At 40.9% G+C, this 26,271-nt stretch overlaps 1 protein-coding gene across 1 annotated transcript; it reads left to right on the top strand.

Annotated features, from left to right (window-relative positions):
- The first annotated feature begins 6,649 nt into the window (after positions 1-6,649).
- On the top strand, positions 6,650-26,165 carry pacsin1b (protein kinase C and casein kinase substrate in neurons 1b). The gene is made up of 10 exons (XM_061041105.1): positions 6,650-6,773; positions 17,139-17,265; positions 20,306-20,462; positions 20,600-20,835; positions 21,190-21,345; positions 21,736-21,911; positions 22,006-22,126; positions 22,585-22,709; positions 22,804-23,000; positions 23,115-26,165. The coding sequence occupies exons 2-10, from the start codon at positions 17,206-17,208 to the stop codon at positions 23,222-23,224; spliced, it is 1,338 nt and encodes a 445-aa protein (XP_060897088.1). The 5' UTR covers positions 6,650-6,773; positions 17,139-17,205; the 3' UTR covers positions 23,225-26,165.
- The last annotated feature ends 106 nt before the right edge of the window (positions 26,166-26,271 follow it).

The following is a 26,271-nucleotide window of genomic DNA, read 5'->3' on the forward strand; positions in this document are numbered from 1 at the left end:
AAGTCAACAACCTCAGGTATAAATCCATTCTCTGATTGTCCTCCACAATAACAGAGCTTAAACAAACACAGCCCTGCTATATGAGGGCAACTGTGATTCAAATCCTGAAATAAAGAAATGTAATTATTGCTCTTGTACTTTAAGTTTAATGCAACAGTAGATGGATTTTAAAGGCCTTAAAAGCATGGTCTTGTGTTTAATTTAGTTTGGAGAATTATTTTTGCTTGAATATGTCATATACAAATGTATTCAGGTATTTCATGGATAGCTGTGGGTCACTCAGCGAGAGAGAGAGAGAGAGAGAGAGAGAGAGGGGCACGAGTCACACAAGTGCTTTTATTCTAGCCAGTCTCTAATTGGATTACTTCATGTGACAAACGAGGGACACTCATTTGATTTGCAGCGCTGGGTTCAACTCCTCCCTGTTTTTGTAGCAGCAGTAACAGATGAGCTGTCGTTGCTAATGTAATTAATTAGACTGAACCCAGAGTCTCCCTTTTATTCTATTTCCGTATAAATAATGAGAGATTGAACCGTGTCGTTCCCACCGGGATTCAGACGTCATTGTTTGCTTTCTGTTTTCTATTTGTACGTACGAGCACTGCCTGTCACATCTGGTGCTCAGGAGCCCGGCCTGTCGTTACATGATTGAAAACAATTAAAGTACTTATTCTTTTCTATTCATCCTTTTTATAACCAACAGTTCAGCTTCAGAGATCCTCAGCCGTTCCCACCCACGTCTGGGTTTGGATCAATGCAATTACATTTTTTATTTCCTCTGAGAATGACCCCGACGCTAAATAGGTTGCTTTAAAATTAAGTACCGGTATTACTCAACTGCATGTCCTCTCTCAGCATCTGAATGAACAGATTTGGAGAATATTTTCAGAGCTACAGTATGTGCTATATAAAGACTGCTGAATGTAACATTTAGGAATGCAAGTGATGATTAAATGCATTTCTGTTAATTAATCTGTCAGTACATTAATTGATCAGGTGTTTGGTCTGTGAAACTTGAGGGTTTCTCAAGGCCAAAGACAACGTCTCAAAATGTCTTTAGCCCCTTTTTGACCAAAGGTCCCCAGAACTAAAAGGATCAGGGGCTTCTCTTCAAGGAACCCATACGGGGTTCTTAAGGCCAAATACAACGTCTAAAATGTCTTTGGTTTGTCTACAGCTCAGATATATTCAGCTTTATGTGAGAGTGGAGAAAATAAATTAGCAAACAGTCACATTTAGGAAGCTGGAATCAGACATTTCTTTACTCTATGTTCCTAAAAAATGACTCAAAACAATTACTCAGGCATTGCAGTATTTGGCTGTGCATTTCAAAGCTGATAAGTAATGGAAACATAGTTTCAGCTGCAGAAACAACCCTCTTAAAGCTTTGTGAATACACGTTCAGAGACTGTGACGGTGAAAGAGAAGGGCTCAGGCTCTGGTCTGAAGTGTGAGGTAACTGGAGCCTGAGATCGGATCCTCACAGGGGATCATTGGGAAAACGCAGGCTCCATTTCATTAAAGGGCCAGGGGTGTTCGCATCGCCTGTCATGTATCTCCAGCTGATGTGAAAAGATTCAGGGAGTCTGACTTGTATTAGATGTTGGGAGTTTTACAGTGATAGGTAAATGTAGCAGAGCTGTCACAGGCCACTCAACTGTGAACCTACACACCTTTGCATGCAAAAGATAACATTTGCATGCAAGAATAGTCTTTCCTTGACGGAAGATTACTGCAATTCACTGTTTTGTGTTGTGAATTAGACAAATTCCATGTTTTAGCTCACATTTTGTTGCATACATTTCTAAAAGTATTCTGATCTAGGGATGTAACTAACGATTGTTGTAATCATTGATTGAACTGTTAATTCATTTAGAGATTGCTTAATTGATCATAATGTCCCTATATTGTCAAAAAAAAGTTTCTTTAATGTTTGTAAATGATAAAAGAATGAAATAATTTCCCAGAACCCAACAAAATATCCCGTTTTCTTTTATTTGTTGAACTAAGGGACTACCAGACACGGAGCAAATGGGATGTGGGTACAAGAGACGATCGGTAGGCGGCAAAAATATGGGGAATATCATGCATTTGTAAAAGGTCACCGCTCAACAGCGGCTTTCTGAAAAGTTTGAAGATTTTAAACGTGAGCGCATGGAGCGGCCGCACAAAACAGACAGAGCGCTCAGAAAAAAACTTGAGGTGGACACGGGGCCCTAACAGTCCAAAGTTATTTGACTTTATCAAAGAAGAATAAGACAGAGGGCCCTGGACCTCAGTCATCTGTCATTATCTGATGAAACAAAATATTTACACAACAGAAGATGAAAACAGAGATGTTGTTTCGTACCATTAGTGCATTGACGAATGACGGATTGATTAAGAAAACTGCAAAAACTGTGACTCATGTCTAATAATCGCCGGTTATTCATGGAAGCTTGAGCATTTTTCCAGAGGGATATCTGTTGTCCCACCCTTCACCTCAATCTTATTGGCTTATCTGACATGCAAGGGAAATCTAATATTTGACTACATGATAGCAGTTTTTTTTTAACTGCTTCTCAGGCACTGATTAAAAATCCCCCCGCCGTGCCTTCACTGTCTGACTGTGCTGCAGCAGCCTATAGAATCTGAATCAGCAGAATCGGAGCAGCAGGCTGCAGATCAGCAGCTTCACGCCGGCACAGTGCAGCCATGAAGAGGTGCATATAGTACCCTGCATGTAGATATATTCATAAACAGACCGACACTTTGTTTGTGATCAGGCCCAAGATTTATCCAGAATATTCCCTTGAAGAAAACCGATCTTCCTGATCTCTTCCTTAAACACTGAAATAGAACTGACGTGGTGAAGCTGTAATGCAGACGATGAATACGCTCGCTCTAAGAGTGCACAAGATCAGAGGAGCTTTCAGTGATTTTTAAGGACAAAGGTAAAAACATGACCTGGTTCTCTGGGTTTTTGGTTGTGAGAAAATTAGTAATATTCAGTGATTAAGGCTGAATATTATATTGCTGGCTTCTGTTTGGAGCAGTTGGCTTTAAGAAATTGTGAAGAAAATTGTATTGTGATCCAAAGGCAACTGGGCTTGGAGATGTTTCTCCTCTTCAAGATCTACTCTCCAAGTCCAGTTCACTGTTCTGCTCACTGTCTAAATTGCAAAATACTTTGTTAACATTTCGGTAACGAATTAGTTCAATATCGAGTTGGAAAGTTTGACAACCCTAATTGCATCATGACTGATTTATTGCTCAAACTACATCCTACTTTAATGTCATTCAGTCTTTATATGACTACTTCTGAGAGTTTCATTGAGCGAGGGTTATTATGAATCTGTCGTATACATGCCCTTACTTTCCTGAGTGTAGTGTATCTCTCAGGCTCCTCCTCCTCTGCGGTCCGTACGTCCTAAAACCATCTCACAGCTTCAGAGGAACAAGAAGAGGCTATTAGAGGCTGTTGGCTGTGGGTTTGCTCCTCTGAGGCCGGAGCGTGTCAGATATAGTGTCAGTGAGGAGCTTCACAGGGACAGGAGGAGGAAGGAAGAGGGCTTGATGTTTCCATGGTGACTGGGTTTGGAAAAGATGGGGTCTGTGTGGTGTGTGTGTGTGTGTGTGTGTGTGTGTGTGTGTGTGTGTGAAACAGCAGGAGTTGTATTTGCATGTTTAAATAGAGCTGCAACTACCGATTATTTTTCGATTCATTACAATGCTGATATTTTTTGTATTAATTAAAAGCGATTGGTCCGTAAAACTTCAGATAAAAGGTTCAAGGACGATATTTTGAAATGAAATACTCCAATCAATCCTCCAAAACGCATAATAAAACAGAAAACTCACAGAAAGTATCTTGTTTATGAAGGTATCTAGCTGAAGAGAGGCCGTGAATGTTGGGAGGAGATCGCAGGGGGACGACATGCAGGGCCGAGGTTGGACTCAGAATCCACTGCCACGAGGACTATAGCCTCTGTACATGGGGCGCACAACATAACCGCTAGGCTACCCGGCGCCCCTTGTTTCCTCGTGAACTTTACAAATAAACTTGTGGTTTGCAATTGTGTTACTTTACGTCTTCAGCCATTTTGAATGATGTTCAAAGTTACATTTAGTCAATACGACCGGCCTTGTGATTGTAACTTCTGACTGAATGAAAGCTCACCGTCTTGAGCTGCCTGTGACTTTCCAACCCCTTAAGCACGAGCGATGCAGGTGTAGCTGCATCGTCAAGTCTGTATATGTGTCCACATTCCAGAGGATTGAACTGGATAGTTATTATTTTTGTGAACAATGAGTACATTGATTTATTCATAACCCAATCTCTATTCACATGCTCTGCTAATCAACACATTGACTTTAACATTGTGCTACATTTTTTTTTTTTTACAATTGTGTAGACTTTGTGATTCAGTGTTTTCCCTCTGCTGACTGAACATTAGGCAACATACTGAGTGTTTCCTCTGAGTGGATCTCACTTCCAACAGCCTGAGGACTTCTCATTCTCAACAACAAAAACAGAGCCTTTATGTCTGTGTTTGTGTGCATATCTCTCGTAGCTTTTAGCCGCTGCACTGTCTCTTAATGAGTCACTTCTATTTTCCTGTTCAGTATATCGGCTTCAGTGTGTGTTCACACTTTTAGTGGAGCAACTGAACCAGCGGAGCTTCAATGAAATCCCTGTCCTGCACCGACTCTCTGCACCCGCTTGAGGGAAAACGTTTATTGATTACAAACTAACAGAGGTGGAGAGCACAGAGGGTCCTTCCTCCTCGCCCTTGAGTATTGATTCAATTCTTGCAACCCTGACGTGTGAGAAATCGGCTCTACGCAGACTAGTAAAAGGTGCTTTATAACCATGAAGAGCAAATTGTGTAGCCATGTTTTTCCCTTCTTCTAAATGCTCGGTGGTTGTTTCATATCCATGTACAATTGCATTTGAGTGACAACAACACAGCTGTGTGTGGGGGTTATTTCACACACTGATCATTGTCACAACAGCACCTGCATAACAGTTCTAGATGTGGCTCCTGATGTGTAGCTTAGAAGAGCAGCAGACCACAGTCTGTGTTTGTTTCATTCCCATACAGCACAGTATGTAAAGGTCTCTGTCTATTAACAGCACTGCAACCCTCACAACCAATGTAGAGGGCTTCTGAATATTGTTGCTAGGTTACAAAAGTTACCTTCCACTGCTCTCGGCAGTGACCGTTAAGTCTATTTCAGATAGTTCTATAGGCTTATTATCTGCTTGTAGAAATTATCACCAAGACACGTAAAGCAATCGTGTGTTGGCGGGCGCCGGTAGTCTAGTGGTTAGTGTGTGCGTCCAATGTACGGGGGCTAAAATCCTCGAAGCAATTGGCTTGGTTTGAACCTGAGCTGTGGCTCTTTCCCACAAGTCATTCATCAATCTCTCGCTCTCCCTGATTTCTGACTCTATGCACTGTCCTATCTCTAAATAAAGACATGAAAAGCCAAAAAATAAACCTGAAAACAGAAGGGGGAATCGTCTCCTGGCATAAGCAGCAGCTCTAGACCAAGAAAAGACGAGTTATATCGGTTTCGTCCCCTGTGATTGTTTACAAAACTGATGTGAAAAGCCCCGCCTCTTCTTGGTTCTGTTTGGCCCATGAGGGAGAAGTGACATTGACGAGAGCGACCTTTTTCAGACTGAGAAAGAGGGGAAATGTTTTCGGTGATATTGACTCATGACTTTCAGAGGGTTGGACGTCGACTAATCTCAGCTGAAAACAGACTCCATTATAAGATTGTGTTGTCTGTTCAAGTAATAAGAGCAGAGCAGCAGGCCTTTCAGCTCTTATTCATCCTGCACAGGGGTCATATATAACTTCCTGCCATAATGGGATATAACATGGGGGTCAAATGGAGTGAGCACCCTGGGGGGGGGGCATGATTAGATGATACACAGATGGCACAAACTGGAGAGATGAGCATCTGTCTGCGTGGAGGGAGGACTGGCTTCATTTGAGGTTTCATGACCTTCTTGGCTTTCAGAAGACAATCCTTCAGAGTTTCTGACTGCTTCAGCGTGACTTTTATCATCAACACCTGCAAGCTCTCGTTCATTTTGTTCACAGCGTCACCCTCGTTAAGGAAAGAGCTTTGTGTATTTGCGCGTGTCGAGGCTTTCATTAGGCCTTCTTTGTGAAAAAAGATGTTTCCAAAGATGATCTCTAAATTACTTAGAGGATGCTGTAATTATATTTTCTTTGTAGGCCTGCTATTTTTTTCCCTCACATTATTCAGACTTTGCACGTCTGTATTGATTGAGCGGATGTGTCACAGCTGACCTGATGCCCTGATGTCTGTCCTCCACAGAACATCTTTATCTAACCACCTGTGCCTCCTCTCTCCGATGTTCCTGTCAGCCTCTATCTCACTGATGGCTGACTTTGGGTCCCCTTCAGTCTGCCTCTGAGTCTCCTCTGTCTGACCACACAGTACCTCTCTGAGGAATGTGTGTGACAAGGGAGAGCCCGCAGTCTCCACCCTCTCCAGGAGCTAGCTAATTATTGATGGTCTGTTCAAGGATCTGTCAAAGTTCAGTCTTAGAGTGTGTGTGTGTGTGTGTGTGTGTGTGTGTGTGTGTGTGTGTGTGTGTGTGTGTGTGTGTGTGTGCGTGCATTGCGTGTGGAAAAGGCGTGCCAGACCCCGGGGTGCATCATGGTTTCAGGTGTCAGTTCACCTGAAGGCTGTCAGAAAAGACTTTTAGTGACGCTGTCGAGGACCGAGTGGCTGCAGAGAGGACAGACCAGGTTCAGTAATCTTCTCTGATCTGTAGAGACATATCTCGTTCTGTTAGGCCTCATAACTGTCGCGATGTATATCTGGATTTCTTGTTTTAACCTATTTTAAGTAGTAGTATCCTTTGTCAGATGATGCGTTTGTCATTTTGGACGACAGAACGAGTGTGTACTTCAGTGTTTTTTTTTAAAGGTCACGGTGAAAACAGCAAAGAAAGTCATTTTAAAGTAGTAAACATGGGCCTTGGTCTTTGCCTTATCTAATTGAAGGTATGAACTTAGAAGAGCACTTTAACAATTTAGCCTCATCACACTGCAAATGGACTGTGTGTTCTCAGATGGTTTCTTGGCCGTGATCACAAACTCAGGAAAGTCTCACAAATGTAAAGTTGCTCTTTCTCCTTCACCCAGGAGACACTATTTTGTCTCGTATGAAACCAAAAGTAAACATCGACTTCTTTACATAGTCCAAACCCTGTTCTTGTCACAGACTTTGTTGCTCCTTTTTTATATTTATAAAACACGCATCGAAAAACGTCATGTATTTCTTCACACATCATGAAGAAATAAAGCGTAAAATTGTTAAAAGAGTTTCACTGATCTGTGGTTGCATTCTTGACATGACCCAGGATTATTCCATGAATTCTTCTTCCTGGTCTAAGCCTGGTGCCTACATTACCCACAATCACCCTGGACTGCTTAAAGTTCGCTGTGTTATGCTAGGTGTGGCGAATGTAGCGTTGAGCCTATAATTGTAAAAAGAACAAGGAGTGGCATTCAGAGGTCTCCTGAGGTAAGAAGTGACGTTAAAAAAGAAACAGAGTCCGCTATATGATGCTATAATGAGAATATTTGCCTTTATATCAATGCTACGTGTAATTCAACGGATTTACAATGTCAACAAAAGAGCAGAGAACAACACACTGATGAACAGAAAACGTAATGCAGACGTTTAATTAAATGCACGGAGGTCGTAGCGGTCGCATGCATACACTTTATGCACCGTAAAGCATATGAACGTCTCTCCCACCTCCCATTGGTTGGAGGTGAATTGAAATGGATGCCCCCTGTGTTATTTTGTAGAGGCTACCACAAGTTGTGACCTGTTCCAGTATGATTTTTCAATCCTTTAATATCACTGTGGCCTGATTGTTGATCATCTGAGGCTCTATTTCCTGTTGAATAATTCACCTATATGTTATCAATCCACTTGGATCAATTATACATTTGATTATACAGTATAAAGGATGTTGCTGCTAAAAATTGGACCGAGTTTAGTAAGTGTATTTAAGTCGGCTTGTGTCCAGAGCTTATCGATATCGATAATAGATGAACTTTGTAGAGACACAGGATACATGTTTCACATATTCTGCCATCTGGACGCTGAAATTTAGACAAATGATTGTTGGCTGCCTGAGAAGAATCATAAGCTCATTCTGTTGCTTTCTGTTTGTTTGTATATAGAGTATCAGCAGCCTTTTCCGCATGTGTCTGTTTGATCTTCTGAGCCTTGTTTTCAACAGCGACTCATCTTCTGCCATACAGCTACACTTATTTGTAGGAGAGAATTGTTCTAGAGCAGCCAAAACGGTGAGCTTTCAAGCAGCACTCCAAGAGGAAGCAGAGCGTTAAGAAGCTTTTTTTATGGATCTTATAGAAAACGTTGCTGTGTTTGCAGATGAGATATTAGATGAAACACCGACCTCAAGGTGTGAAAGTCATCAGACACAAACTTGTTGTTCAGTCTGTCTGTTTGGGTCACTTTAATCGATCTGTTTCTATAATCCGATTGTCTGGACAGTGACGTTAGATTACATCAAACTTTGAAGAGTTTCTGCACGTGGGTCCAGTCGGTCATCCCCTCTATCTGTTTACACTGCACTTTGCATTATTGATGAATGGGGTTCTATATATAGGGCTTGAATCTGATGAGGATGGCAGCAGCGACGCAGTTTGTCCCGAGGGGAGAGAAAAGTGCTGCATTTGAATAATGTGGCCGAGATCTCACAGTGCAGGCTTTGTTTGATCTCAACTTCAAACAGATACAGACACTAGTTTCATACTGTGTGTGTGTGTGTGTGTGTGTGTGTGTGTGTGTGTGTGTGTGTGTGTGTGTGTGTGTGTGTGTGTGTGTGTGTGTGTGGCTTTATGAAGATGTTTGAAAGTGTCACCTCAAGTTTTCAGCTGTTTTTGAAAAACAACAGTATAGCCTTTGTTGTGTTTTCCTTCCTGCTGTCTTTCTTTTTTTTTTTTATCTTGCATTGGATGAACTAAAGCAGAGTGCTTTAATGTGATTCTCTGTTTCTGTTTTATTTTCTGCTCTGTCATGAACATTTTATGGATTAAACATTTAGGACTGATCTATTTCACTTACAGATTGCACTACTTGATACATTATATTTGAGGACTATATATTTTTTTTGTCAAGGTTTTCTTCTGCAGCCGAGCAAAATCATGGGTTTATACTCACATGGGGTGACGACTGGAAGGTTTTAGTTAACTAATTATAATGTGATTCATTCTGATATTTAATATGACATTTTTTATTGAACTCGTAACTTTTCATCTAGTCCCCCAATAAAGTCACATTTTATACGTGCCAGATGCTCTTGACATTGACATTTCCATCAGCCTCAGCTTTATCTTGGGTTAGGTGCAAATTGTGTTAACAAGTTAAAGATGCAACATTAAAGTCATTTTCACCTTTCATCTTGTCAGTCTGTGAAGCCTGTAGGGTAGCTTTGCATGATACGCAGCTCACAAAAGCTAAACCTTTTATTTTATACTGGTGTTCATAAAAACCCTCCTGGGATTACTCACACATACGTTTACCTCAAGATCTGAAACTTTGCCCAAGTTTAGTATGAGCATCCAGCATTATAACACTATAGGTGAGTTTCAACATGGGGATCAGTGTAGTAGGTCAACGTCAACAAAATGTTCGGATAATGATCCGCTGAATCAGAATCCTTGAACAATAATGGTGAATATTTAACACTAAACCTGCTAAACAATAAACTGTAGTAAACATAGACGTAGTCTCAGTGACATCACCCATTGATTTCTGAAGAGGCATTCAGAAGCCAAAAGACAGCGGTCACCATATTAGAAGTGTCATCTCCACATATCTTATGATCAGATTAGAAACAGTTAAAGACGTGGAGCTGAGGCAGGCCTTGAGCCTCCTGGCAAACAGCCACAACCAAGCAAATTCATGCACAAGTTTTAGTATTCTGCATTTTAACATGGGGCCTAATGGGGTATTCATGGACTTTTGAGCCTGCCTCAAATGGACTCTCGACATTTTTTTCGCCCGTCCACATTGGCTTAATGTTCAACATTGGAGGTTGCCGCTTGTGCTAAACCCTTGAGCGTGTTTGCAAAGCACTTCAGAGTATGTTAGCATGCCAGCTCAAGCTTATTCATGTTCATCAAGATCATCTGTTGTGTGACATTGTCTTCCTTATGTCTGTATTAAGCCATGTTTTGCACCCTGTTCTCCTGAATTTGTAGCCTGTCGAATAGTCTTTTTACCTCAGTGTTTTCAGATTCTTCATCCTCACGTCACCTCTGAGACCTGTCTCTTCTCCACCTTTCTCACTCGCCCTCCCACTCTGCTCTCTGTGAAGCATCAGGTCAGTCTGGTTTACAGGTTCATCAAGCTGCAGCGGAGACCGTGACAGCGGACATACTATGGTGTTATTGGCTTCTGCACTCTCAGGATGTTTTAAGTGAATGCTTGTGAAATAAAAGGTGCTGCCAGGGGAAATAATATATCTGCTGAGATGTTGTCTCACATTCACAGATGTTTTAGGTATAGCTCTGATATTGCTGTTACATCCAGAACAGTTGTAAAGCTTCGCTCTTGTTCTGAACTTTACCACAAGGTGTGTAATTATTAATCATTTTATGGCTGCCATGTCAACAGCACAGACCTGCCTACGGCCTTCAAATTCCAAACAGCTTACATTTATCAGGGTCAGCTCCACCCTTCACATGCTCAGTTTGACGTCGTCTTTAGCTCTTGTTAGTCAGCCCCCTGTCCTTCCTTTCTTCTAATTCAGTCTACTGAAGGATTTCTTTGTTGGAATGGACACTCTTAAGTTAGGACGACATTAAAATCTTAAAACTACTCTGGTCTTCCCTCCTTTCCAAAATATGATGATTTAAAGGACCAATATGTAAGATATCTCCTGAATTAAATCATAAAATGGCCTTACTTTATCATCAGACATTAAAGAAACAATGATATCTTGACGTGCCATCTTCTCTGACAGCAATTCAGCAGCCAGTATGTCCTCCTCCTGAGTTTTGATTCAGGTGCAGAATGTTTTGTTTTTGTTTTGACCAGAGAAGGCAGGCGGTTTTAAGGCACCCCCACATGCCCGTTTTGGACGCACCCTCGGTTTTGCCGGGCCGTTTCCATCCCTCCGAACCTTTGGAAAGTGTGTTCCTTGGCCGAGGTTCAGAGGGACCAAAACGTTGGGATTTTTTCTATTATAAATCGGTGATGCTTAGCAAGAGTAGTGTGAAGGTTTTTTTTTATTTAAATGTGACAGTTTGTCGTCCTACGTAAATACTTCATGAGATAGTTGGACGTGGCAACACTTGCTTAAAACTTTTTTTTTTTTTTAGAAATAACTCTCGTCTTAGGTGGAAAAATTGTCAGGTTTCACTTCAGCAGTGTATGTCCTGCATGCTGCTTTTATAGAGGCTTTCAATTTTGTAGTTCAATTTTCTGTTGTTTAAACTATGTTTCAATTAAACTGAGTCTATTCATTCAAACACTGTAACCAGAGTCTGATCATCGTACACCTAACACTTCCACATCATCTACAGCAGCCCACCTACTCCAACCCCTCCTTCATTCTCTCCCCCTCCTCTCTGCTGCTCTGTCTGAACCATTCAAGCAAAGCACCACCGGATTATCCCTCTCTCATTGAGAAACACACACACGCAAACACACACACACACACACACACACACACACACACACACACACACACACACACACACACACACACACGCACACACGCACACCCAGCCTTTCCTCAACAGCAGTCAAGGAAGGAAGATCTCGGATCACAGATTAGTGCTCCTCTTCCTCTCCCTCTGCACGCTGATTCTCCATCGCTCAATCAGTCAGTCAGAGAGGACGCTGAAGCTAAAGGAACAGGAGGGGAGAAGAGGAGAGGGGCTGACTGCTGGAGGAGCCCACGTGTCTCTCTTTTCTCCGAGCTGCAGCCAGAGCTGCTGTTAATGGAGGACCGGGGGTAAGCTTTTGTTGCTGAGGCGGGGGGCTGTGCTCTCCCTCTCTGTCTGGGTGTAGTTCTGCTCTTTGTCTGTGGGGTTTGACTCTCTTGACATGTTGATGCTATGGGTTTGCTGTGCTGAGAGTTTTTTTATTTTTTTTTAGGTTTTTCTGCACTTGCTTTTGAGGGATGGGGAACCCCGATGCTCTTTTAGTCTCGTTGCTTGGTCGTGATAATGTCGATCTTTGACTTAAGTTGTGCTGTTGAAAGGAAGGAAAGGGGGAGAAATGAGCCGAAGAGACATGATGGTGCTGACGAAACCTTGCATGGCACTGCCAATGTTTTTGTTGATGTCTGTATGTAGTGCATGTGTTTGTCTATAAGGAGATAGTGTACTCGAAAGAAGAAATACAGTCCGTTTACTGTCACTATTTCTGGTTCAGTTGTATATACTTGTAAAAAAAGTAGAAACTAGTAAGTGTCTGTTTTCCTCCTCTGCCATCAGCCGTTCTGCAAGCCAAGCAAAGGGTCTGTCCTGAACAAAGCCCGCTCTCTGCGTGTAGCTAATGGATTAACCAAGCGTGATAAACACCCACTCATGCCATACTCCACGCTGCATCCGGCCCAGGCGTTTGTTTTGCCCTTCTGGCTGGAAATTCCTTTTCAATCACAGGACGTTTCATTTTAATATCTTTTCACCTTTCCTCTCTTTCTCATCGTAACCAGCAGTGTTGCTTCATCCATTGCTCCACAGTTGACCCAAATACCCATGCAGCTTCCCACCCCTCCCCCTGACCTCCTGTCAAACCCACCACTGCTGCTTCTGCTATTGTTTCATACGAGTCTTGACTGCTTCACATCTTTTCATCAACAGCTTGGAATGTGTGAGGTTTGTTTGTCGTAAGGAAATCATCTTGGTGCGATTTCAAATCAGCCAGTGTGCTAAGTATTAAACATTCACTGCAGCCATGGTGCGGAGCTAGAACAGTTTTTACTTGTTGTCACAGATGTTGAGTTTTTGTTTTGAGATATAGGCAGGGGTCTTGAAGAAAAAACATAGACGTAATGGCTCATGTCTGTTGCTAATATAAGCAGCAGTTAGCTTAGCATTAGACTGGAATCAGGGAAAACGGCTAGCATGAGTACATTTTCCCACAAGCACCTCTTAATCTAACTAATTAACATGTTTTATCTTGACTTTGATGTCAATACAAACAAATGTATACATGTGATATATTCTGCTTTTACTGAGGGGTCTGAATGAAAAAAAGAATAAAGCAGAGTCTCCAGACAAGCAAGGGAATACGTTTAAGCACATTAATCCCCCTTAAAACACAGGTCTCTATGTTTAACACTTGAGTTTATGTTACATAAAAATGAATGCTATCGTTTGACGCGTTGAAAGATTGCAGTGCTAGTTGTTACCCCAGCCTTTGTGCTAAGCTAGGCTAACCAGCTTCTTGATTTAACTTCATTTAACCCTCAACAAGAACAGTAATACCCATTTACTCCTAAATGTCAAACTACTTACTAAACATAGAAAGTAGAAAAATGTTTATCATGCGCTGACATTCCTCTGCACTGATAACGAATGCTGCTGTTTTGTCGTCACATCATGTTTGTCATCCAGTTATTTGAAATCCCCGCTTTGCATCCGATCTTGATCTGCATGTCTGTAATCTATGTTCTGTTTTTGTTTGTGATTGTTGCCCCTGCCTCACCTCAACTATCTTGCTAAGGCATCATTTAGTTTGATCATTTCCATGATGAAGGCTTGTGGAAATAAAAAAAATTATCATTACCTCCTATAGTACTAGCTTGCATTTCAAAGTTGAGATTTAAAAAGCTAAACGAGTTTATGTTCAGGCGTGAAGCTCTTTGTGGAAGCTAGCTCTATGATGAAGAACCATATCATATGAGAATAAGAGTTTAAAAACCTAACTACATTTCTCACTAAGAGTTCAGGTGTACTAATGCAATATTAAAACATCTAACAATCAGTGAGATCATTTAAATTGTGTAACTTATTTGTCTTTATTGGTCTTTAACACATGTCAAAGACCTCATTCTGAGCTGCAAACACTTTTTTCTGACCACATATTGCCAGAAGAAAAATGTACATTTCTCCTCTAGCCTTCACTTTCAAAACGCGTTACTGCCCAAAGCTAGTTGCTAACTGTGTGTGTCCGTTGTTTGGTGCTGTTTTTCTCAAAGCTAATCACTGAGAACAACTTTGTGCTGCAGCCCACAATGACGCTGTGGGAGCCATGAGGGTTAGCCTGATAAAGCTGTTGATTGGACAGAAATACAAGAATCTGACCCTGACTGTAACACTGATTTTTTTTGTTAGCCCCGCTAAAATCAGACTGCTTAAAATACCTGTCATCTATCAATACTAACGGCTCATTTTCAAACATGAAGTGTGATGACTTTTATTTAGTTAATTTTGAATTGACCTAATACATTTAATACAGACACGAAGCTGTCATTGGCTGCAGTTAATTACTTAGAGCCAATTATAATGTCAGAGTGAGGTTTGAACACGAGGCAGACTCACAGTGTAGTCACTCGAGAAATTGCAGTTTGTGCTGTGAGCTGAACCTGAACCAGTGGAGGTGAGCGAGGAAGTGATGAGGCCGCAGCAGCTCCAGGATAATGTTTGTGTTTTCAATTCCTCGGTATCAGCACCAGAGTCTGCGGTCAGTCGGACAGATGCCTGCATAATTATTTTATGGCATTTGGTGGTTTTTCTTACGGAAATGCTCCCCCTTTAGATTAGATAGATAAAGTAGGTAAAAAAAAAGATAAATGGATAGGTTTTGAGACATTTGTGCACAGAGAAGACGTAAAGAAGGGCAAGATAACAGGATGAATAAGGACGCTGGTCTTTTTTTTTTTTTGATGATTTGCGTTGTATAGTGACAGTAATTGTTGTGTTTTGTTTCTTTACAGTTGTTTCTGTCTCTCTGTTTTGTTTCATTTTTATCTTCAGTCCTGTACATTTTGTTATTTTTTTTGTAACTTTCTTGTCGTTTTTTTGTTTCCTTTGAGAAAGTTTGGTGTCATTTTTTGTGATATTTTCTGTCTGTCTGGAGTCATTTTTTAGTTTGTGAGGCATTTCTGTAGACTCTATAGTTGCTTGATAGTCTCTTTTCTGTCCGGGCAATAAAGAGATATAGGGTAGGACAATCTTCTTTATATCAATACAGTTTATCTTGTAAGATAACATTAAACGTTTTCTTCCATGCCATTGGGCTCAAAAATATCGAGATATGATGTTATGTCCATATCGCCCAGCCCTATTCTCTTTGTAGTTGTTTTGCATATTTCTGCAGGCACATTTTGCTTCTTTACGATTCCTTTAAGTATCTTTGTTTTGTCAAATCTCTTTGTAGCAGTCACGCTTCTCTGTGTTAGTCTTTCTAGTTGTTCTAGCCTCTCTTCATGTTATTTTTATGGTTCGTTTTGTCTCTAGTTTTGCAACCATTAGGGTTGTTTTGTGAATCTGCAGTTGTTTGTTTGATTGACTCCCATCATGTAATGCTATAAGAGTCACTTTAAACAGAGGCCACCATGATCACACACGCCAGTGAGGCTAATGCACAAAAAGCCTGTCGGGCAATCCATTCAGTGGCAGAGGATAGATCGTTTAGATTTTCTCTCATCCTCCTCTCACTTTTGCAAACATTTTCTGTCCTAATTTGAGTGTCATTTTTTTGCAATCACGTCACAGCTTTGAGTTCTTGCAGCAGCAGCAGCAGCAGCAGCAGCAGCAGCAGCATAGGTGTTTCAGAGAGGGATAATGTTAGTTGACTATGATGAGGGAAGATTACTCCGCTATTACGCTACAGTGTTCTGACAGACGCAGGGTGAGTCGATCAATGCCACTGAAAATTACCTCCAAGTCTTTGATTCCGTTGACAAAGGCATCTCAGGGGAGAAGAGAGAGAAAATGCAGGAAGTTCTCAGGTTCTGAGTGTTATTGTCGTTTTCTAAGGACCCGAGCCTTCCTGAAGGTATTGTGTAAAGTAAAATTAACCTTTGAATTCCCCTGATAGTTATCACTCATCGTGTCACCTGTAGTTTGGACTTTGTTTACGTGTGTGGCAGCTTTTTAATCTAAAGAACATCTGTGCAAAGGTGTGAATGTAGATGTCATTCTTATAAATGTGATTACATGAGAACTGAAGAAACTGCTTGGTTGAGCAAACAGTAATTGAATTTATCACCATTTATATTCTTCCTATTTATTGAATACTATTGTGTTTCCACTTTTGGTCATAACACAAAGAAATGTGAGGATGTTACTTTGGACTCATGGATATCATAAAGAAAATTGTTTCATTTGAACTTTTATGTTATCAATGGGGCAGCGGTGGAGCGGCTGTGGCTCAGTGGTAGAGTTTATCCCCAGCTCCTCCAGCAACATGTCCAAGTGTCTCTTGACAAGACACTTTGATGAACCCCAAAATGACTCCCGCTGCAGCATCGGCAGGGTGTGAATCTGAATGTGTATGAATGGTATAATTTACTGATGAACAAATTAGCAGCCTCTGCCACCAGTGTGTGAATATATTGTGAATGGGTGAATGTGACCTGTGGTGTCAAAAGCGCTTTGAGTAGTCAGAAGACTAGAAAAGTGTGATTGTTGCGCAAATGTAATTCTCTGTAATACGGGTGATTATAAATATATCATGTATCTGTCAGCCATAGTGCCACATCACATCATCCCTTTCTTTAAATAGCATCTTAATCTGGTAAACTTCTGACTGGTTTATAATCCCTCACATTAAACTTCCTAAAACTGCACCTTCTTTTTCTTGTTACATAAGGATTTCATTCCACTTTGAAACCCATAACACATCCTTAGTCGGTAATAAAACAGCAGGAAAAATAATTCTGGATTAAGGCAAAAATAACTTGAGTTTTTTATCCAACACTGAGGGGCTAGAAGAAATGCACAAGCTTCCTCAAAGCCATGCAGTTCAGTTCAAATATGCGAGGCGATTATTTTAAGTGGATATATGCAGGGACACTGTAGATATGAGGAAAAAGGGGTTCGCATAGCATTAACATATCTTTAATGTTTGTGTTTACTCTCTTCTTTGCTTATCTTCTCTCACAGTGCATGAGGAGCGTTTCTCTGCTGCACACCGACGAAGCCTGAAGCCATCCTGCCAAATCCCGGGACCATGTCTGGAGCTTACGACGAGTCCGCCAGCCAGGAGGAGACCACAGACAGCTTCTGGGAGGTGAGACAGTAAGAAGCCAGCTAAAACAGATTAAACCTAAGAGAGAAGTGACACCGCCTAGTGATGAACTCTCACTGAACCGGCTACGTCTGGCAGACGAGGAGAACAACCCAGGGCCTCATTTATCAGCTGTGTGCGGGCATAGAGTCACACGGAAACGCTCAGCTGATGATTTATCAATAATGTTTGATCCCTGAGCCAGCAGAGATGTATTGGTGATCACATTTTATCATTCAGCGCACTGACAGTTACATTTTTTGTTATTAAAACCAATAAGTACATTAACTAAAAACAATTAATTTACTCCTTTATGACAGCCTGTAATGTCATTACTCTCTCAGTGTAACCATTACAGACTTCTCACTAATATAGACTAACACTGAGGTGACACTCTGCCTCGTCCTGTAGCACTAATGTTTCTTTTTTGTGAGCTAAAATGTTTTTTTTTTTGTTTTTTTTAAACACCACCAGCTACTTGGCTTTGCCCTCTGGAGCGATTGCGTGAGGCTGAGAAGAAAAGCTCTGCATGTTCCTCCTGTCTCTATGACAACAGTCTGTAGACAACGGCTGCTGTATTGCTGACACTGCTCCATAACTTTTTACTGCAATTTCTTTTTTAATTTTAGAGCGGTTAATTACCGATCAGAAACGGAACAAAGAGGATGTGGGTACAAGACACGATCCGTAGGCAGATAAACTACAGGGAATATCATACATTTGGAAAAGAGCGCTTCTGAAAAGTTGAACGATTTTCAACTTGAGCGCTCGGAGCGGACGCACAAGAAAAAAAAGATGCTGGGCGCTGTGCTTTTTCTCCGGACGGTCGCCTGCTGCAATTGAAAAAAGACGCTAGGTGGACATGGGGCCTTATGCTGTCTGTATCAAGCTGTCCATGCTCCACAGATGAACTGACTGAAATAAGTTCTACATAGATATCGTTTTGTTTTCCTGTGAATGCTGAAAGAATTCTGTTGGATGACACCTCAGTCGATGGATGATAGCAGTGATGGTAGTAAGGTTGTCAGTACTTAGATACTGTTAGGTATCTCATGTTATGAAACGATACAGTCTTATTTTCAGAATTGAAAAGCTACCAATGTATTTTTGCAGGAGATCAATATTGTTTGATTTGAAGTTCTGGCATCATGACAACCCTAGATGTGTAGTTACAACAACTTTCATTATAGATTGTGAGACTTAATCTAGTTAATTATTTGTGTAGTCATCGTAAGATAACTTTTCATAAAGCAACAGATAATGTGATACCGCTTTATATCTGTGACCAAACCCCGGACATATTCAAATTCACACAAGGTCACATAGGGAATGTAACAGAATAATCACAGTGGCAAAGCAAATAGGTTGACAAGTTTGTTTGTAAAATGAAGTAAGTGTTCCATAGTGGCAGTAATTGTGTGGTTTTTATAAATAATTCATTCATATTTTAGCTCTAGGTTTCAGTGTGCTGTCATATTGGTTTCTCCCACGCGATTGCATCACCCTGAGAACAAACAGTCCAGAGTAATTTGAGCAACAAGTTCCCAGAAGTCCATTCATTATATATGAGAGCTGCTGAGTGTTCACAGTGTTTACACAGGGAAAAAAAAGTCTGACCCATCACAAGCTACAAATATCGACTATGGTCTTTCAGCATCTGTATATACAGTGCATATGATGGAAGGAGTCGGCCAGTGTTTGAGACTGAAAATACTTATTATTTCATTATTCAGGGTTGATAATCAATTTTCCTCTCAGTCAGTTGTGTTTGATTCTCATCCTGTCTCTTTGGCCTGGCGCTGCATTCAGAATTCAGCTGTAGCAGCAAAGGTGTCTATTTCCAGCCCACAGTCACTACATCACAGCCACTCGTTGCATTAGAGCCAGGGCTGCAGTGCTGCCTGCTGATCGCTGACTCGGCTGGCTGCAGAGGGATGATGTGGAATACGATCATTTCCCCTGCAGCAGCTCTCATTTTGATGACATTTGAGATTTGTTGAGTGTCATTTTCGGGGAGAGGTATGAGTAAATATCATTTACACAAGATACAGTCCATTTATCTCTGTCTTAAAGGTGAGAAATGAAATGCAGTAGGCTACAATTTTAGCCTCCTTCTCATTCAGGGAGACGCTAACAGCTCTCTGGGAGGTTGCTGCTCCTGCGTCCATGGAGAGTTGTAAATTATACGACATAACTCATCCTCTTTCATCGCATAACTCCAAACACACACCAGCATCCTCGTCCCTTCTCTTCCCTCCTGCCTATAAATCACCTTGAAGCTAAGAGATGAGTAACATTTACAAAGTGATGATGATTCTAGGATCCTCATAATAACAATGTAGTACACAACATGTTTCCAGTCATGTAATATAAGTCGTGATGTCTTCCACCATGACGGTTAATAATGAGGATTGACACTTTTTCTGCAATATAAAAAAATTTAAAAAAATAAAATACCTGACAATCCGTCACATCATTCATTTTATAGGGTAGGATTTTCACAAAGGTGAAACGGGGGCTTTTTGTTTACGTGGTGTTCTTAAACCAGGAAGTGATTCAAACACATCAACAGCAGCCACAGGAAAAGACAAAAGCTCAGGCGTTACCTTCATTTCTTTATGAATGTTAAATAAGAACGGACTCTACTATTATCGGTCGGATAAATATGAAGAGCCAGCTAGCCGCTGGTTAGCTTAGCACAGCATACGAACTGGCAGTTCTTGAAAACAGCAAGCGTGTCACTTTCTCAAGTTCAATAAATACATGGATTGTGTTACCTTTGATAAAAAATGTATGCTAAACTAAATTAAGCTAAGCTAATCACTTCCTGGCCCAATCCCCTTTTTACCCTTACATAGTCATAGCAGAAAGTCCCTTATTGTATTGATGTGGATCAATAGTTTCAATGCTTTTGACTTTATGACAAACAGCAAATCAATAACTTAGCCCATATTGATAACCAACACAAGCCCAGGGAGTAAAAATAATCGTCTGAGTACACTCATGTGAATTAAAGAAATTAATCTGAGACATTATTTTGAAGGTTGGGAACTACAAACGTTCAGTGAAGCGGATTGATGATGGTCACCGGCTCTGCAATGACCTGATGAACTGCATCCAGGAGCGTGCCAAAATCGAGAAAGCCTATGCACAACAGCTGACCGAGTGGTCCAAGAGATGGAGGCAGCTGGTAGACAAAGGTGAGCTGCAATGTGTAACTCTTTTATTTAAAATTCAATATATTTTAATATATGTAAATAAATATATTTGAAAGAAATTAGCAGGGTTTTTTTTCGATTATTTCACTGGATTTACACTCCCATCCTTCCTCCACTAGGGCCTCAGTACGGCACCGTGGAGCGAGCATGGGTGGCAATGATGACCGAGGCGGAGAAGGTGAGTGATCTTCACCAGGACGTGAAAACCCACCTGATCAATGAGGACTTTGAGAAGGTGAAGAACTGGCAAAAAGACTCCTACCACAAACAAATGATGGGAGGATTCAAGGAAACCAAAGAGGCGGAGGAGGGCTTCAAAAAGGCTCAGAAGCCCTGGGCCAAAAAGCTGAAAGAGGTGAGACTGTTTGCTTTGTGCAGACAAGTAGATGAGTTTTAACGCTTCCAATAAGTGAGCAAAATGGTGAGCAGTTTTTGGTTTGTGAAGATACATTGTAAAGCTTCAATAGTAACAAGACATTTAATTCTGAGGAGTTTAGTTGCTGTACAAAGTACAAAATATATTCTTTCCACATCAATTTGATTAATGCCGGCTGCACATATTTCACAAATAAACAAAAACTATCCACATAACTATAGTGGCTATGCTAAATACATTATTAGTGATTCAGGGGGAAATGACATCAGCATTTAAATAAGATTCAAATAAATGTATTTGTATGTATAAGCTTGTTTCATTCTGTCTGTTTAGCTTGAGGCTGCCAAGAAATCCTTCCACATGGCCTGTAAAGAGGAGAAGCTGGCGTCCAACAGGGAGGCCAACAGTAAGGTAGAGCCCTCTTTGACGGCCGACCAGCAGAAGAAACTCCATGAGAAGGTGGACAAGTGCAAACAGGACTCACAGAAGGTGAGAGCGGCGTCTGCCAGCTCTAACAGGCCTGCAGCATAATCATTATGCAAAAGATGTTTCCACTATAAAGCCAATAAGCAAATAGACGTGTGGCCTATTTTAAGATGATTTCTTTCTGCCAAGTATCATGAAGGCATCAGTGAATACTACACCTCCATCTGTGTGGACTCTCTCCATACACGGCTTTGACCTTTAAACTCTTAAACTATGATTCTTATGTGTGTTTGAAAACACATTCATCTTCTTTCCCAGGTTAAAATGATTCACATTTCGCCACAGAACTGAAAAACAGTGAAGTGAAGTCATCCCTGTATCACTGAGATATTAAATATCAAAGTGTATTTCATGCTCTTAACACTGTTTCTTTGTTTGCGTGTTTAAACACAGGCTAAGGAGAAGTACGAGAAGGCTCTGGACGAGCTGACTAAGTGCACGCCTCAGTACATGGAAAGCATGGAGCAGGTGTTCGATCAGTGCCAGGATTTTGAAGAGAAGAGGCTGAGCTTCCTCAGGGAGGTGCTGCTGGATGTCAAACGCCACCTCAACCTCACTGAAGACCAAAGGTTTGAGATGTCAATAAAAAAAACAGACCAAAGTGATTGCCTTGTCTTGTACTTGTCATTATACTTACGCTAAATCTTTGCTGTCTTTCCACAGTTATGCTGCAGTGTACATAGATCTTGAACGCACCATCACGACAGCCAGCGCACAGGAAGATCTGAAGTGGTTCAGCAGCACTCACGGCCCTGGCATGCATATGAGCTGGCCACAGTTTGAGGTACAGAGATACAATAACAAGCTACAATGTTGTGACCGCTCTGCTCTAAATAAAGTCCAAGAATCAATAAAGGAATACGTGCACCTTTAGGGAAACAGTGACAACTTGCAGAGACTCATAGGAGGATTGATAGAAATGTCATGACTGTGTGCTTAAGTATGAAGCTACAACCAGCAGCTGGTTAGCTTAGCATTGCGTTAAGCCTGAATGTAGGTAGAAACAGTTTGTCAGGTTCTTTTAAATGATTAAAATAAAATCAAAGAGCTGAATTATCAACATGTTAAATGTAGGTCATGTTATGGGTAAAAAAATACTGAATGATTTGTCATGTTAAAGGATGGAGTATTTCTTTTCTTCTAAAGTTGTATTTTAACGTTGCATACTGAGTGATACTTGGCTATAACTGTACAAAGCAAACACATTCAAAATGAAATGTGTTTTTGTCTCATGATTTGCAGGAATACAACCCAGACCTCACCCATAAGATCTCAAGCAGAGAAAAGACAAAGAAAAACAGTGATGGAGTCTTGCTGACTAACGTAACAACAGCAGTCGATCACGCTCAGGCTGTAGACAGAGGAAGGTAAGATTGAACACTCATCAACGAGATATTGATGCTGACGCTCTCATACGGACCAACCTAATGTAAGTGTTACATGTTGATGTATGGTGTTCAGCGTGAGCAGCTACGAGAAGAACCAGGCATACACAGGCTCCACAGAGTGGTCAGATGAGGACCAGACGGCCCCGAACTCAGCAGGGGACACCAACGGAGGGGCGAACCCCTTCGACGATGACGAGGGCAAAGGTGTCAGAGTGAAAGCTCTGTACGACTACGATGGTCAGGAGCAGGACGAGCTCAGCTTCAAAGCAGGTGAGTGTCTGCGTCTGCGGACTTGTCTTCCATGCACTTCTTGTCTCTCTGCAGCTCTAACGTTTTACATCGTCTCCTCATCTTGTACATTTCTGTGTCCTTTCATTGATAAAGGGGACGAACTGACAAAGCTGGAGGACGAGGATGAACAGGGCTGGTGTAAAGGTCGCCTAGACAACGGTAAGCTGGGTCTTTACCCGGCCAATTACGTGGAGCAGATTTAACTGAACCAGATGAGTTCGCTTTTCTCATGAGAGGGAAACCCAGACTGAACCGTCCAGTCACATTACTGCACATTGCCAGAGACTTGAAAGCAAAGCTCCCTCTTGTCAGGCACAGTGAGCGCTCTTCATATCAGCACTCATCACAGAGACACCAGACTTTACAGAAACAAGATCTGTTCAGGACCACATCATCTACAAACACTGAAACTGAAGCTAAATATTTAAGTCTGTTAGTGTGTAGCTGTTTTTGGTTTCACATGTGACGCTAACATGCCATTCAGTATGTTCTCTCACTACATTATTGGCATGGTATCATCAGTTGTGCCTGGATAGCCGGAGTGAGCTATGCATTGTGCATTTCATGTATATATTTTATCTTCTTAATTTTTTTTTTACAGTCTGGATACTTGTACAGTTTTTTTCCCTCAAGTACAGTGTTGTCTTTTCTTTGTGAAATATTTACATGTTTAGCATCACAGGAACGGTCTGACATTTTGGGTTAATGTGCTTATTCACTTTTGATATGAAGGCAAAAGAGTTTTATTTTACAGTTAGGGGACTGATTTGAACATCTGTAATATGAACAGTTAATATGAAGCTACAGCTAGGACAAGGTTAGCAAAAGAAAAGGTGAACCATCCTAGCTGTGTCTGAAGCTAACACAGTCCAAAAAGTAGATCTATTTTTATGTCCAGAGTAAGAATTGAGATAATCCTCCTGAGAGGTGCTGAAACAGACGACTATCCACCAATTTTATTAATCCCAACACATTGCAGCATGAAACTATAACAGCTAAACCAAAACATCAGACTTTTATGCTAAGCTACACTAACCAGCTGCTAGCTGTGGCCTCATGTAAGTGTAAAAACGTAAAAAAAAAAAAAGCTCTCAGTAGGAAAGTGGATCAGCATGCTTCCTATAATGTTGAACATCGTCTACATTTATTCTTGTAGTTTTTCTGCTTCGCTTCACGGCGTGTCCATGAACAACCTGTGTCACAGCAGTGTGTGAAATTACCACAAAATTACAATCCATATGTTCGAGTAAGAGGACAATTTTTCACATCGATTGGCAAAAATGTAAAACTACTCTGATCCAAGACGAAAAATAATGGGTGCCTGCAACAAAAAAGCCTTTATGAAGTCAGCAGGCTAAATATTAAAAAGAAAGACAAAGACCTCTGGGTTTGCAAAGGTCAAAGTTTAAGTGAGTTTTTTGCTGGTTAAGAAAGAAACTTAAATTAATTCTGATTCCACTTTATGGCCTACAAAAACAAATTAGACCATCAGCATTAACATTGATTATTTCTAATAGTTGTTTTTAATGACAGAAAACTTTTGCTGAGGGGGGAGGTGTCAGACAAAGTGTTTAACTGCATAGGGTCGGGTTTTTTCATTTTCCTAAGATTCCTAATGAGGGAAACATTTGACTGACTACTCAAATGAATGTACACAAATCTATAGGTTCTGATTTTGTGTCTATTCTGCGAAATGCCCTGAGATCAGGTTCTGATATTTGAGCATTTTAAAACAAGACCTCCGCAGAGCTTCTCTGTGAAATGGAAATGTGAACTCAACCAAAACGGTTTTAAGGTTGTTTACATTCACCTCCACTGTCCAAACCTGCCTCTAACAAGGTGCCTGTTATATGTATTATCTGTCAAGTTTCTCATTCTGTTTTCGTCTTTTTGTTGCAGACTGTGTGCAGACGCCATGAACAAAACCTGCCTTTGTGTAGAGATAAGCTTCATTTCACAACCATTGATTCATTCATATAACTTTTTAGTAACCTTTCTGCTGTTAATGAGACTTGCTTACTTCAAGTGAATACCAGTGACTTGGCATAATCAGCTGCCAGCTCTTTCTGTGATTTTGTGCGTGCTGATGCTCCGATCTGAACTGATCAAGTGCATGCCCTAAATTTATCCCACCAAACTACTGACAGTTTCTTTATCAGACTTTAAAAAAAAAACGTATCATATTTATTTGTACTATGTAACATTGACACCCATGATTGGTCTATTTTACTGTGTACCAGGCTGTATTTAATATCAGCTGAATCTTCTTTTTTCTAATCAAAAAAGCTAAAGAATGCATGTAGCAGTACAGTTTATGTTAAATGAGATTGGTTTGTTACTCCTGACAACCGTTGGTGAAAACAACACCCTTTGTTGACGAGGAAGCTGGGTGTTCTCTTACTGACGCAGACAGAAAGCTGCAACGAGTGCTGCACAAGAAAGCAGAAAGAGGATCCGTCTCTGAAATATTGATGAGACTGCTGCCTTTTTCTTCTGCGAGAACAGAAGCCGATTTGTCAACTCCAGAAGGGAAATGTCACTTGTACTGTTTATGCTTCTGTATGCTTTTTTAAAAACTGTTGCTCCTTGTACACACTGGATACAGAAGGGTGACATGAATATTGCCTTATAAAATCTATCACCCTGCCGCTCTAAAGACTCTCGAAATTGAACTAAGAGAGAGCACACTTCCACAGAGACCGCCATGGCACCATCATCTCAGTTAACACTGAAACGACACATTTGCTCCCTTTAAATGAAGGGCACATACATTTAAAGACTCGACAGTCTTATAATATAAAGTGTATTTAAGGCAGAAATGGAACCGTTTCAAAAGTGTCATGTGAAAGTGTAAAGGTACAACCACTGTGAAAACTCCTGTCATACACTGAAGGACGGTGAATCATATGGAAGAAAAAAAGAAAAATCTGAAAAGCTCTTTTTAAAAAAAAAATTTTTGGCCTGTTGCTCCTGCTGGAAACGTTGAGCTACAATGTTGAGGAAAACTATGTGGAAGACTCGAGGGCTTTCTCTCTTTTCTTTTTAGCATAGAGCTGTACTTTCAAAACTGTAGTGCCTGTTCATCTGAATAAGCAAAAATAAAAGATGTCATCAGAAAACCTTGGTGTGCATATGCGACTCTGAGTCTGAGACAGCGCTTTATCGTTTCTCTGTTCTGAAAAGTCTAAATGCAGTCATTGGCCTTTTTAGTCTAAAGTTAGAGAAGTTCAAAGTCTGACAAAAATGTTGC

Source organism: Labrus mixtus, chromosome 7 (genome assembly GCF_963584025.1).
Source record: "Labrus mixtus chromosome 7, fLabMix1.1, whole genome shotgun sequence".
NCBI classification, from domain to species: Eukaryota; Metazoa; Chordata; class Actinopteri; order Labriformes; family Labridae; genus Labrus; species Labrus mixtus.

Coding starts and splice junctions, on each gene's coding strand:
- pacsin1b (XM_061041105.1), top strand. CDS start 17,206: ATGTCTGGAGCTTACGACGAGTCCGCCAGCCAGGAGGAGACCACAGAC. Junction 20,463..20,599: donor GAGGCAGCTGGTAGACAAAG/GTGAGCTGCAAT, acceptor TTCCTCCACTAG/GGCCTCAGTACGGCACCGTG. Junction 20,836..21,189: donor GGGCCAAAAAGCTGAAAGAG/GTGAGACTGTTT, acceptor CTGTCTGTTTAG/CTTGAGGCTGCCAAGAAATC.